We start from the raw sequence: 13,484 nt of genomic DNA, 5'->3' as shown, positions 1-13,484 counted from the left end.
CAGGTAGATGTACCCAGGCGTGCCCAGGTGTCTCTAACTACACCCAGGTGTGTCACAGGTGTCTCTAATCACACCCAGGTGTGCCCAGGTGTGTGAGCTCTCACCTGTCTCTGTTCCACCCTTGTGGAGCCGTCCAGACGCAGGTAGATGTACCCAGGCGTGCCCAGGTGTATCCCAGATGTCTCTAATCACACCCAGGTGTATCCCAGGTATGCCCAGGTGTGCCCAGGTGCGTCTCAGGTGTCTCTAATCCTACCCAGGTATATCTGACCCCACTCAGGTGTATCCCAATCACACCCAGGTGTATCCCAGGTGTGTCTGACCCCACCCAGGTGTATCTCAGGTGTATCCCAGGTGTCTCCAACTACACCCAGGTGTATCCCAATCACACCCAGGCGTACCCAGGTGTGCCCAGGTGTGCCCAAGTGTATCCCAATCACACCCAGGTGTATCTCAGGTGTGCCCAGGTGTGTCACAGGTGTGTCTAACCCCACTCAGGTGTGTCACAGGTGTGTCTAACCCCACTCAGGTGTACCCCAGGTGTGTTAGCACTCACCTGTCGCTGCTCCACGCGCGTGGAGCCGTCCAGGCGCAGGTAGATGTGCCCAGGTGTGTCCCAGGTGTGTCCCAGGTGTCTCTAATCACACCCAGGTGTCTCTCAGGTGTTTTTGGCACTCACCTGTCTCTGTTCCACCCTCGTGGAGCCGTCCAGGCGCAGGTAGATGTGCCCAGGTGTGACACAGGTGTGCCCCAGGTGTATCCCAGGTGTATCCCAATCACACCCAGGTGTATCCCAGGTGTCTCTAATCACACCCAGGTGTATCCCAGGTGTGCCCAGGTGTGTCACAGGTGTGTCTAACCCCACCCAGGTGTCTCTCAGGTGTATTTGTGACTCACCTGTCTCTGCTCCACCCGTGTGGATCCGTCGAGGCACAGGTAGATGTGCCCAGGTGTGTCCCAGGTGTGTCTAACCCCACTGAGGTGTGCCCCAGGTGTCTCTCAGGTGTTTTTGGCACTCACCTGTCGCTGCTCCACCCGCGTGGAGCCGTCCAGCCGCAGGTAGATGTGCCCAGGTGTGCCCAGGTGTATCCCAGGCGTGCCCAGGTGTATCTCAGGTGTGCCCAGGTGTGTCACAGGTGTGTCTAACCCCACTCAGGTGTGCCCAGGTGTTTTTGGCACTCACCTGTCGCTGTTCCACCCTCGTGGATCCGTCCAGGCGCAGGTAGATGTGCCCAGGTGTGCCCCAGGTGTGCCTCAGGTGTGCCCAGGTGTATCCCAGGTGTCTCTAATCACACACAGGTGTATCCCAGGTGTTTTCAGCACTCACCTGTCGCTGCTCCACCCGCGTGGATCCGTCCAGCCGCAGGTAGATGTGCCCAGGTGTGCCCCAGGTGTGCCCAGGTGTATCTGGCACTCACCTGCCTCTGCTCCACCCTCGTGGATCCGTCCAGCCGCAGGTAGATGTGCCCAGGTGTATCCCAGGTGTCTCTAACCCCACCCAGGTGTCTCTCAGGTGTTTTTGGCACTCACCTGTCTCTGTTCCACCCTCGTGGATCCGTCCAGCCGCAGGTAGATGTGCCCGTGGAAGGTGAGGAACCGCTCCAGCACGTCCAGCATCCGCGTCATCTGCGTGAAGATCAGCACGCGGTGCCCGCCCGCGCGGAGCCGCCGCAGGAGCACGTCCAGGGCCTGCAGCTTACCTGGACACAGGTGAGATCACACAGGTAAGGGACAAAAAAATCCCGAAAAAATAAAAAAAATCCCAAAAAATTTAAAAAAAACCCGAAAAAATCAAAAAAATCCCCAAGATTTTACCCCAAAATTCACTAAATTGGCCCCAAAATTCAGCAAAATTCAGTTAAAAACTCACTGAATTGGTCACAGTGAGGGACAGGTGAAGGACACCAAACACCCAAAAAATATCCTAAAAAAATCACCAAAAAATCCCCAAAAATTCCCCCAAAAAATTCCCCAAATCCCCAAGATTTTACCCCAAAATTCACTAAATTGGCCCCAAAAATCAGCGAAATCCACTTAAAAATTCACTGAATTGATCACAGTGAGAGACAGGTGAGATTGGACAGGTGAGGGACAAAAAAACCCTGAAAAAATAGAAAAAAACCCTGAAAAAATCAAAAAAATCCCCAAGATTTTACCCCAAAATTCACTAAATTGGCCCCAAAATTCAGCAAAATTCAGTTAAAAACTCACTGAATTGGTCACAGTGAGGGACAGGTAAGAGACACCAATAACCCCAAAAAAACCCCAAAAATGCAAAAAAGTCCCCAAGATTTTACCCCAAAATTCACTAAAATCGGCCCCAAAAATTCACTTCAAAATTCACTGCATTGGTTACGGTGTGCAACACCAAAAACACCAAAAATCCCCCAAAAAATCCTAAAAAAAATCACCAAAAAATCCTAAAAAGATCTCCAAAAAATTCCCTAAATCCCCAAAAATTTCACCCCAAAATTCACCAAATCGGCCCCAAAACTTCACTCAAAAATTCACTGAATTGGTCACAGTGAGGGACAGGTGAGGGACACCAAACACTCAAAAAATATCCTAAAAAAATCCCCAAAAAATCCCCAAAATTCCAAAGATTTCCCCCCAAAATCCACTAAAATGGCCCCAAAAATTCACTTAAAAATTCACTGAATTGGTCACAGTGAGGGACAGGTGAGATGGCACGTCCAGGGCCTGCAGCTTACCTGGACACAGGTGACAGGGACAGGTGAGATGGAAAAATAAAAAAAAAAATCAAAAAATCAAAAAAATCCCCAAAATTTTACCCCAAAATTCACTAAATCGGCCCCAAAAATTCACTTAAAAATTCCTTGAATTAGTCACAGTGAGGGACAGGTGAGGGACAGGTGACATGGACAGGTGAGATGGAAAAACCCCGAAAAAATCAAAAAAATCCCCAAGATTTTACCCCAAAATTCACTAAATTGGCCCCAAAATTCAGCAAAATTCAGTTAAAAACTCACTGAATTGGTCACAGTGAGGGACAGGTGAAGGACACCAAACACCCAAAAAACATCCTAAAAAAATCACCAAAAAATCCCCAAAAATTCCCCCAAAAAATTCCCCAAATCCCCAAGATTTTACCCCAAAATTCATTAAATTGACCCCAAAAATTCACTTAAAAATTCACTGAATTAGTCACAGTGAGGGACAGGTGAGAGACACCAATAACCCCAAAAAAACCCCAAAAATGCAAAAAAATCCCCAAGATTTTACCCCAAAATTCACTGAATTGGTTACAGTGACGGACACCGAAAACACCAAGAGTCCCCCCAAAAAATCCTAAAAAAATCACCAAAAAATCCTAAAAAAATCCCCCAAAAAATCTCCAAAAAATTCCCAAAACTCCCAAGATTTTACCCCAAAATTCACTAAATCGGCCCCAAAAATCAGGGAAATTCACTTAAAAATTCAGTGAATTGGTCACACTGAGGGACACCAAAAACACCAAGAATCCCCCAAAAAATCCTGAAAAAATCCCCAAAAAATCCTAAAAAAATCACCAAAAAATCCTAAAAAAATCCCCCAAAAAATCTCCAAAAATTCCCAAAACCCCCAAGATTTTACCCCAAAATTCACTAAATCGGCCCCAAAAATCAGCGAAATTCACTTAAAAGTTCACTGAATTGGTCACAGTGAGGGACACCAAAAACACCAATAATCCCCCAAAAAATCCTGAAAAAATCCCCAAAAAGTCCTAAAAAAATCCCCCAAAAATTCCCAAAACCCCCAAAGATTTTACCCCAAAATTCACTAAAATGGCCCCAAAAATTCACTTAAAAATTCACTGAATTGGTCACAGTGAGGGACAGGTGAGATGGCACGTCCAGGGCCTGCAGCTTACCTGGCCACGGGTGAGACGGACAGGTGAGATGGAAAAATAAAAAAAAAACGAAAAAAATCAAAAAAATCCCCAAGATTTTAGCCCAAAATTCACTAAATTGGCACCAAAAATGCACTTAGAAATTCAGTATCTTAGTCACAGTGAGGGACAAGTGAGATTGGACAGGTGAGGGACAAAAAAACCCCGAAAAAAGCAAAAAAATCCCAAAGATTTTACCCCAAAATTCACTGAATTGGCCCCAAAAATTCACTTAAAAATTCAGTGTATTAGTCACAGTGAGGGACAGGTGAGAGACACCAATAACCCCAAAAAAACGCCAAGAATGCAAAAAAACCCCCAAGATTTTACCCCAAAATTCACTAAATTGGCCCCAAAAATTCACTTAAAAATTCGCTGAATTGGTCACAGTGACTGACACCGAAATCACCAAGAGTCCCCCAAAAAATCCTAAAAAATCACCAAATAATCCTAAAAAAAATGCCCAAAATCCCCAAGATTTTACCTCAAAATTCACTAAATTGATTCCAAAAATTCACTTAAAAATTCACTGAATTAGTCACAGTGAGGGACAGGTGAGGGACACCAAACACCCAAAAAAATCCTAAAAAAATCCCCCAAAAAATCCTCAAAATTCCAGAGATTTTAGCCCAAAATTCATCAAATTCACCCCAAAAATTCACTTAAAAATTCACTGAATTGGTCTCAGTGAGGGACAGGTGAGGGACACCAAAAACCCCAAAAAAACCCCAAAAATGCAAAAAAAATCCCCAAGATTTTACCCCAAAATTCATTAAATCATCCCCAAAAATGTGCCAAATCCCATTTTTCCCAACTTTCCACTATTTTTTCACCATTTTTCCCCAATTTTTTCCCGTTTTTTCACACACTTTTTCCCAAATTTTTTCCCTTTTTTCCCAATATCACCAACCCCATTTTTCCCAACTTTTAACCATTTTCCCCCCAATTTTTGCCATTTTTTCACCATTTTTCACCCAATTTTCGCCATTTTTTCACAATTTTTCACCCAATTTTTTCCCTCTTCTCTCCAATTTTTGCCATTTTTTCTCAATGTCCCCAATCCCATTTTTTCCCAATTTTTAACCATTTCCCCCCCAATTTTCGCCATTTCTTCACCATTTTTCATCCAATTTTCACCATTTTTTTTCCAACACCCCCAATGTCCCCAACACCCCCAATGTCCCCAGTCTTATTTTTTCCAATTTTATCCCCTTTTTCCTCAATGTCCCCAATCCTGTCAATGTCCCCAATGTCCCCAATCCCATTTGTCCCAATTTTCAACCATTTTCCCCCCAATTTTCGCCATTTTTTCTCAATGTCCCCGATGTCATTTTTCCCCCAATTTTGGCCATTTTTTCACCATTTTTCGCCCCAATTTTTTTCTGCTTTTTACCAATGTCCCCGATGTCCCGTATCCCAATTTTCAAACATTTCTCCTCCGTTTTTCATCCAATTTTTGCCAATTTTTTTGCGAAAAAAACCCTATTTTTTCACAGTTTTTCGCCCAATTTTTGCCATTTTTTTTGCTATTTTCCCCAATGTCCACAATGCCATTTTTTTCTCCATTTTCCACCATTTCTCCACCATTTTTCGCCCAATTTTTGCCATTTTTTCACTGTTTTTTACCCAGTTTTTTCCCCCCATTCCTCCCCAATGTCCCCATTTTTTCCCCCCACTGTCCCCACTGTCCCCTCACCGCAGTCGTACTGCACCAGCCGTGGGTCGGGGAACTGCGTCTGCAGCCCCGGCGCTGGCAGCGCCCCCCGCGCCCGCAGCTCCTCCCGCAGCCGCTGCTCCAGGCGCTGCCGCTGCCGCTGCGCCCAGGGCGGGGGGCGCGCGCTGTGCAGGGACACCCCCCGGGACGCCACCGCCGGCACGGCCACCTGGAACCTGCGGGGACACAAATATACGGGGTGGTGGCACCTTGGGGACATCAATATTGGGGGGCTGAACACCCCCTATGGCAAAATGGAATGGTCCGAAAAAAGTGGATCCCCCCCTAAAGTGACTTGGACCGGTCCATGGTGACACTGGGGACACGCCCCGCGAGGCCACCGCCGGCACGGCCACCTGGAACCTGCGGGGGACACAAATATATGGGGTGGTGGCACCTTGGGGACATCGATATGGGAGGGCTGGACACCTCTATGAGAACATGGAATGGTCCGTATTAAGTGGATCCCCCCCCGAAAGTGACTTGGACTGGTCCAGGGTGAGATTAGGACTCCTGCAAGAGAAGTTGGGGACACTGAAATGGGGTGGTGGCACCTTGGGGACATCACTGATGACATTGGGACACCCCCTATGGGGAAATGGAAGGGCCCAAAAAAAGTGGATGCCCCCATGAGGGGACTTGGACCGGTCCGTGGTGACATTGGGGACACTCCTGAGGACACTGGGATTGTCACCAGGAACCTGGGGGGGCATTGAAACGGGGTGGTGGCACCTTGGGGACAGCAATATGGAAATACAGACACCCCCTAGTACGACATGGAATGGTCCAAAAAAACTGGATCACCCTCTAAAGCGACTTGGAGCGGTCCATGGTGACATTGGGTACACTTTGGGGACACTGAAATGGGGTGGTGGCACCTTGGGGACATCGATATTGGGGGGTAGACACCCCCTATGGGGACATGGAGTGGTCTAAAGAAAATGCATCCCCCCCTAAAGTGACTTGGTTTGGTCCGTGGTGACATTGGGGACACTCCAAAATGGGGAGGACACATTGGGGACACCTTGGGGACACTGAAATGGGGTGGTGGCACCTCGGGGACATCACTGAGAACATTGGGACACCCCCTATGGAGAAATGGAACAGCCCAAAGAAAGTGGATCCCCCCCTAAAGTGACTTGAACAAGTCTATGATGACACTAGGGACACTCCTGAGGACACTGGGATTGTCACCAGGTACATGGGGGAACACAAAATGGGGTGGTGGCACCTTGGGGACACCCCTGGGTACCCCTTGTGGGGGGCTTGTGGCACTGGAGTCATTGAAATCCCCCCTAAAATGACTTGGACCGGTCCATGGTAACATTGGTGACACCCCCCGGGACGCCACCGCCGGCACGGCCACCTGGAACCTGGGGGGACACGGAAACGGGGTGGTGGCACCTTGGGGACATCGATATTGGGGGGCTGGACACCCCTATGGGGACATGGAATGGTCCAAAGGTTCTGGATCCCCCCCTAAAGTGACTTGGTTTGGTCCGTGGTGACACTGGGGACACTGGAATGGGGTGGTGGCACCTGGAGGACACCTTGGGGACATCACCGAGAACACTGGGACACCCCTATAGAGACGTGGAACAGCCCAAAGAAAGTGGATCCCCCCTAAAGTGACTTGGAGCGGTCCATGGTGACATTGGGGACACTTTGGGGACATTGGGGACACTAGAATGGGGATTTGGAGACACTGGAATGGAACAGAGACACCTTGGGGACACCTTGGGGACATTGGGACACCCCCTATGGGGAAATGGAATGGTCCGAAAAAAGTGGATCCCCCCCTAAAGTGACTTGGACCGGTCCATGGTGACATTGAGGACACCCCCCCGCGAGGCCACCGCCGGCACGGCCACCTGGAACCTGCGGGGACACAAATAAACGGGGTGGTGGCACCTTGGGGACATCGATACTGGGGGGCTGGACACCCCCTATGGGGACATGGAGTGATCTAAAGAAACTAGATCCCCCCCTAAAGTGACTTGGTCTGGTCCATGGTGACATTGGGGATACTCATGAGGACACTGGGATTGTCACCAGGTACCTGGGGGGACACAAAATGGGGTGGTGGCACCTTGGGGACATCGATATTGGGGGGTGGACACCCCCTATGGGAACATGGAGTGGTCTACAGAAACTGGATCCCCCCCTAAAGTGACTTGGTCTGGTCCATGGTGACATTGGGGACACTCCAAAATGGGGGGGACACTTTGGGGACACCTTGGGGACACAGAAATGGGGTGGTGGCACCTTGGGGACGTCGATATTGGGGGGCTAGACACCCCCTATGGCAAAATGGAATGGTCCGAAGAAAGTGGATCGCCCCCTAAAGTGACTTGGACTGGTCCACAGTGAGATTAGAACACCTCCATGAGAAGTTGGGGACACTGAAATGGGGTGGTGGCACCTTGGGGACATCAATATGGAAATATGGACACCCCCTAGAATGACATGGAATGGTCCAAAGAAACTAGTTCCCCCCCTAAAGTGACATGAACTGGTCCATGGGGGCATTGGGGACACTCCTGAGGACACTGGGATTGTCACCAGGTACCTGGGGGGACACTGGAATGGGGTGGTGGCACCTTGGGGACATCACTGATGACATTGGGACACCCCCTATGAGGACATGGAGCGGTCCAAAAAACCTGGATCGCCCTCTAAAGTGACTTGGAGTGGTCCATGGTGACATTGGGGACACCTTGGGGACACCTTGGGGACATTGGGACACTCCCTATGGGGAAATGGAACTGCCCAAAAAAAGTGGATGCCCCCATGAGGGGACTTGGACCGGTCCGTGGTGACATTGGGGACACGCCCCGAGAGGCCACCGCGGGCACGGCCACCAGGAACCTGGGGGGGACACGGAAACGGGGTGGTGGCACCTTGGGGACATCGATATTGGGGGGCTGGACACCCTCTATGGCAAAATGGAATGGTCCGAAGAAATGGGATCCCCCCCTAAAGTGACTTGGTTTGGTCCGCGGTGACACTGGGGACACTCCAAAATGGGGGGGACAGTTTGGGGACACCTTGGGGACACTGAAATGGGGTGGTGGCACCTTGGGGACATCACTGAGAGCATTGGGACACCCCCTATGGGGAAATGGAACAGCCCAAAAAAAGTGGATTCCCCCCCTCTCTAAATCACTAAAGTATCTGATAAATATAATAAAAATTCTGAAAAAAATCCGTAAAAAAAATCCCCAAAAATTCCTAAAATAATTCCTAAAAAATTCCTAAAAAATACATAAAATTCTCTAAAAAATTCCTAAAACATAGCTAAAAATTCCCAAAAAATCCCTAAAAATTGCTCAATTTTTTCGCAATCTGGGAGTGTCAATCTGACCCAAAACCTGTCTAAAAATCACTAAAAAAATCACCAAAAATCGCCAAAAAAATCGCCAAAAATTCTCAAAAAATCCCTAAAAAAACCTGAAAAAAATAACTAAAAATTCCTAAATAATTCCTAAAAATTCCCCAAATTTTTGCCAATCTGGGAGTGTCAATCTAACCCAAAACTTGCATAACAATCACTAAAAAAATCACCAAAATCACTAAAAAAATCACTACAAAATCACAAAAAAATGCTAAAAATTCCCAAAAAATTCCTAAATATTGCTCAAAGTTTTGCCAATTTGGGACTGTCAATCTGACCCACAACCTACCTAAAAATCCACTAAAAATACCTAAAAAATCAGGAAAAATTCAACAAAAATTCGCAAAAAATCACAAAAAAATCAGAAAAAATCCCAAAAAATTCCTAAAAATTCCCCAAATTTTTGCCAATCTGGGAGTGTCAATCTGACCTAAAACCTACCTAAAAATCCACTAAAAATTCCCAAAAAATCACCTAAAAATCACCAAAAATTCACAAAAAAAACACCCAAAAATCACAAAAAAAAGGGAAAAAAAATCTGAAAAAAATCCCAAAAATTTCTGGAACTTTCCTTACCTGTCGAGGATGGGTTTCATCTGCTGCAGGCGCTGGGGGGCCCCGAGCACGGCGCTGCCCAGGCGGATCTCCCTGGGCGGCAGCGTCAGGAACTGCAGCACCTCAGCCCCAAAATCAGCCCAAAATCCTCCCAAAAAAACCTCTAAAAATCACTAAAATATCTGATAAATATAATAAAAATTCTATAAAAATTCTGAATAAAATCCGTAAAAAAATCCCCAAAAATTCCTAAAATAATTCCTAAAAAATTCCTAAAAAATACCTAAAAATTTTCTAAAAAAATTCCTAAAATATAGTTAAAAATTCCAAAAGAATTCCTAAAAATACTCCAAATTTTTGCCAATCTGGGAGTGTCATCCTGACCTAAAACCTACCTAAAAATCCCCTAAAAATACCTAAAAAATCAGGAAAAATTCAACAAGAATTCGCAAAAAATCACTAAAAAATCGCCAAAAATTCACAAAAAAATCCAAAAAAATTCCAAAAATTTTTCCCAATTTTGGACTATCAATCTGACCCAAAACCTACCTAAAAATCCACTGAAAATCCCCAAAAAATCACTAAAAAATCGCCAAAAATTCACAAAAAAACCCCCAAAAATCACAAAAAAATGAGAAAAAAATCCGAAAAAAATCCGAAAAAAATCTGAAAAAATTCCCAAAAAATTCCGGAACTTTCCTTACCTGTCGAGGATGGGTTTCATCTGCTGCAGGCGCTGGGGGGCCCCGAGCACGGCGCTGCCCAGTTGGATCTCCCTGGGCGGCAGCGTCAGGAACTGCAGCACCTCAGCCCCAAATTCCTCCCCAAAATCAGCCCAAAATCCTCCCAAAAAAAACCTCTAAAAATCACTAAAACATCTGATAAAATTCATAAAAAATTCTGAAAAAAACCTGTAAAAAAATCCCCAAACATTTCTAAAATAATTCCTAAAAAATACCTAAAATACACCTAAAAATTCTCTAAAAAATTCCTAAAATACACTTAAAAAATCCCAGAAAATTCCTAAAAATTCCCCAAATTTTTGCTAATCTGGGAGTGTCAATCTGACCCAAAACCTGCCTAGAAATCACTAAAAAGTCCTTTAAAAATCATGAAAAATTCAACAAAAATTCGCAAAAAATCACTAAAAAATCAGAAAAAATCCAAAAAAATTCCTAAAAATTCCCCCAATTTTTACCAATCTGGGAGTGTCAAGCTGACCTAAAACCTGCCTAAAAATCCACTAAAAATACCCAAAAAATCACTAAAAATTCGCCAAAAATTCACAAAAAATCACTAAAAAATGGGAAAAAAAATCCGAAAAAAATCCCAAAAATTCCGGAACTTTCCTTACCTGTCGAGGATGGGTTTCATCTGCTGCAGGCGCTGGGGGGCCCCGAGCACGGCGCTGCCCAGGGCTCCCCCATGGGTGTGGATCTCCCTGGGCGGCAGCGTCAGGAACCGCAGCACCTCCTGCCCGTAGACGGGGCTGAGGCCGCAGCGCTGCTCGTTCAGACGCAGCAGCCGCTCCAGGCGCTCGGCCCGGCCCCGCGCCCGCCGCGATTCCAGCGATTCCTGCGGGGGAAAATGGGGAAAAATTCAGGTTTAAAACGGTGAAATCCGCGTGAAAATCGGAGTTAAAATGGTCCTAAAATCACCAAAAATCTGCTCAGAAATATCCCAAAATCCGCTCGAAATTATCCCAAAATCTGCATTAAAATATCCCTAAAAAATCCCAAATTTAAAAAGATTCCAGTGATTCCTGCGGGGGAAAAACAGGAAAAATTCTGAATTAAAACGGTGAAATCCGCGTGAAAATCAGAGTTAAAATGGCCCTGAAATCCCTGAAAATCCGCTCGGAAATATCCCAAAACCTGCACAAAAATTATCCCAAAAAAATCCCAAAATTAAAAAGATTCCAGACATTCCTCAGGGGAAAAAATTCCCATTTAAACGGTGAAATCCGCAAGAAAATCGGAATTAAAATGGCCCTAAAATCCCCAAAAATCTGCTCCAAAATATCCCAAAATCTGCACAAAAATTATCCCAAAATCTGCACTAAAATATCCCAAAAAAATCCCGAACTTTAGGAGATTTCAGGGAGGAAGAGAGGGGAAAAAATTCACATTTTAAATGTTGAAATCCGTGTGAAAATCAGTTAAGATGGTCCTAAAAACCCCAAAAATCTGCTAGAAAATCTGAACTAAAATATCCCAAAACAGTCCCAAATTTAAGGCGATTTCAGGGATTTTTGAGAGAAAAAAGAGAAAAAACCCCGGATTTTAAACGGTGAAATCCGCGTGAAAATCGGAGTTAAAATGGCCCTAAAATCCCCAAAAATCCGTGAAAAAATATCCCAAAAATCGAAGATTTCAGGGATTCCTGCGGGGGAAAACGGGGAAAAATTCCGGTTTAAAACGGTGAAATCCGCGTGAAAATCGGAGGTAAGATGGTCCGAAAATCACCAAAAATCTGTGAGAAAATATCCCAAAACCTGAACTAAAATATCCCAAAATCAGAACTAAAATATCCCAAAACAGTCCCAAATTTAAGGAGATTTCAGGGATTTTTGAGAAGAAAAAGAGAAAAAAAATCGGATTTTAAACGGTGAAATCCGCTTGAAAATCAGAGGTAAAATGGTCCTAAAATCCCCAAAAATCTGCTCCAAAATATCCCAAAATCCGCACAAAAATTATCCCAAAAATGATCCTAAACTTAAGGAAATTTCAGGGATTTCTGAGGGAAATAAAGGGGGGAAAAAGGGGAAAAAATTCGGATTTTAAATGGCGAAATCTGCGTGAAAATCGGAGTTAAGATGGTACTAAAATCACCAAAAATTCCCTCAAAAATCTGAACTAAAATATCCCAAAACAGTCCCAAATTTAAGGAGATTTCAGGGATTTTTGAGAAGAAAAAGAGAAAAAAAATTCGGATTTTAAGCGGTGAAATCCGCGTAAAAATCGGAGGTAAAATGGTCCTAAAATCTGTGAGAAAATATCCCAAAATCCGCACTAAAATATCCAAAAAAAATCCCGAACTTTAGGAGATTTCAGGGAGGAAAAAAGGGAAAAATAAGAAAAAATTCCCATTTTAAATGGTGAAATCCACGTGAAAATCGGAGGTAAAATGCACCTGAAATCACCAAAAATCTGTGAGAAAATATCCCAAAATCCCCACTACAATATCCCTAAAAAATCCCAAATTTAAAAGGATTCCAGACATTTCTCAGGGGAAAAACGGGAAAAATTCTGATTTAAAACGGTGAAATCCACGTGAAAATCGGAGGTAAAATGCTCCTAAAACCACCAAAAATCTGTGAGAAAATATCCCAAAATCCGCATTAAAATACCCCAAAATCTGCACTAAAATGACGCCAAATTCTAAAAAATTCCAGGGATTTCTGAGGGGAAAAACTGGGAAAAAATTCCGGGAAAAATTGGATTTAAAATGGTCCCAAAATCCCAAAAATTTGCTCAAAAATATCCCAAAATTTCCACAAAAATATCCAAAAATCTGCATTAAAATGCCCCAAAAATAATTCAAAATTTAAAGAAAACTCAGGCATTTCCAGGAGCAAAAAATGGGAAAATTCCCCCAAATTTCTCCCAAAATCTCCCCAAAATCCCAAATTCCTCAAAAATTTACCCAAATTTTCTCCAAAATTTGAATTTCTCTAAAATCCCCCCAATTTTCCCTTCCTCCCTCTAAAATACTTTAATTTTTTCCCAATTTTTCTAAATTTCCCCTCAAAAATTCTCAAATTTTCCCTTTTTCATTCCCAAAATTTTCCCCTAAATTTGCAAGAATTTCCCCCAAATCTCCCAAATTTTCTCCCAAAATTTTCACCCAAAATTTCACCAAATCTCCCTCATATATCCCAACATTTTCACCCAAAATTTTACCAAAATTTCCCCCAAACCTCCCAAAATTTT

The 13,484-nt window shown here is 44.5% G+C and overlaps 1 protein-coding gene across 1 annotated transcript in view; it reads right to left on the bottom strand.

The window, feature by feature from the left end:
- SRCAP (Snf2 related CREBBP activator protein) overlaps positions 1 to 13,484 on the bottom strand; it is a 149,385-nt gene that overhangs the window by 21,020 nt on the left and 114,881 nt on the right. The window contains 3 exon segments of the mRNA XM_074558047.1: positions 1,531 to 1,700; positions 5,586 to 5,779; positions 10,907 to 11,127. Coding sequence (XP_074414148.1) covers positions 1,531 to 1,700; positions 5,586 to 5,779; positions 10,907 to 11,127 — 585 coding nt within the window.

This window comes from Zonotrichia albicollis, chromosome 24, assembly GCF_047830755.1.
Source record: "Zonotrichia albicollis isolate bZonAlb1 chromosome 24, bZonAlb1.hap1, whole genome shotgun sequence".
Classification (NCBI taxonomy): Eukaryota; Metazoa; Chordata; class Aves; order Passeriformes; family Passerellidae; genus Zonotrichia; species Zonotrichia albicollis.
Note: the sequence above shows the minus strand (reverse complement) of the source record. Positions and strands in the feature narration are given on the sequence as shown.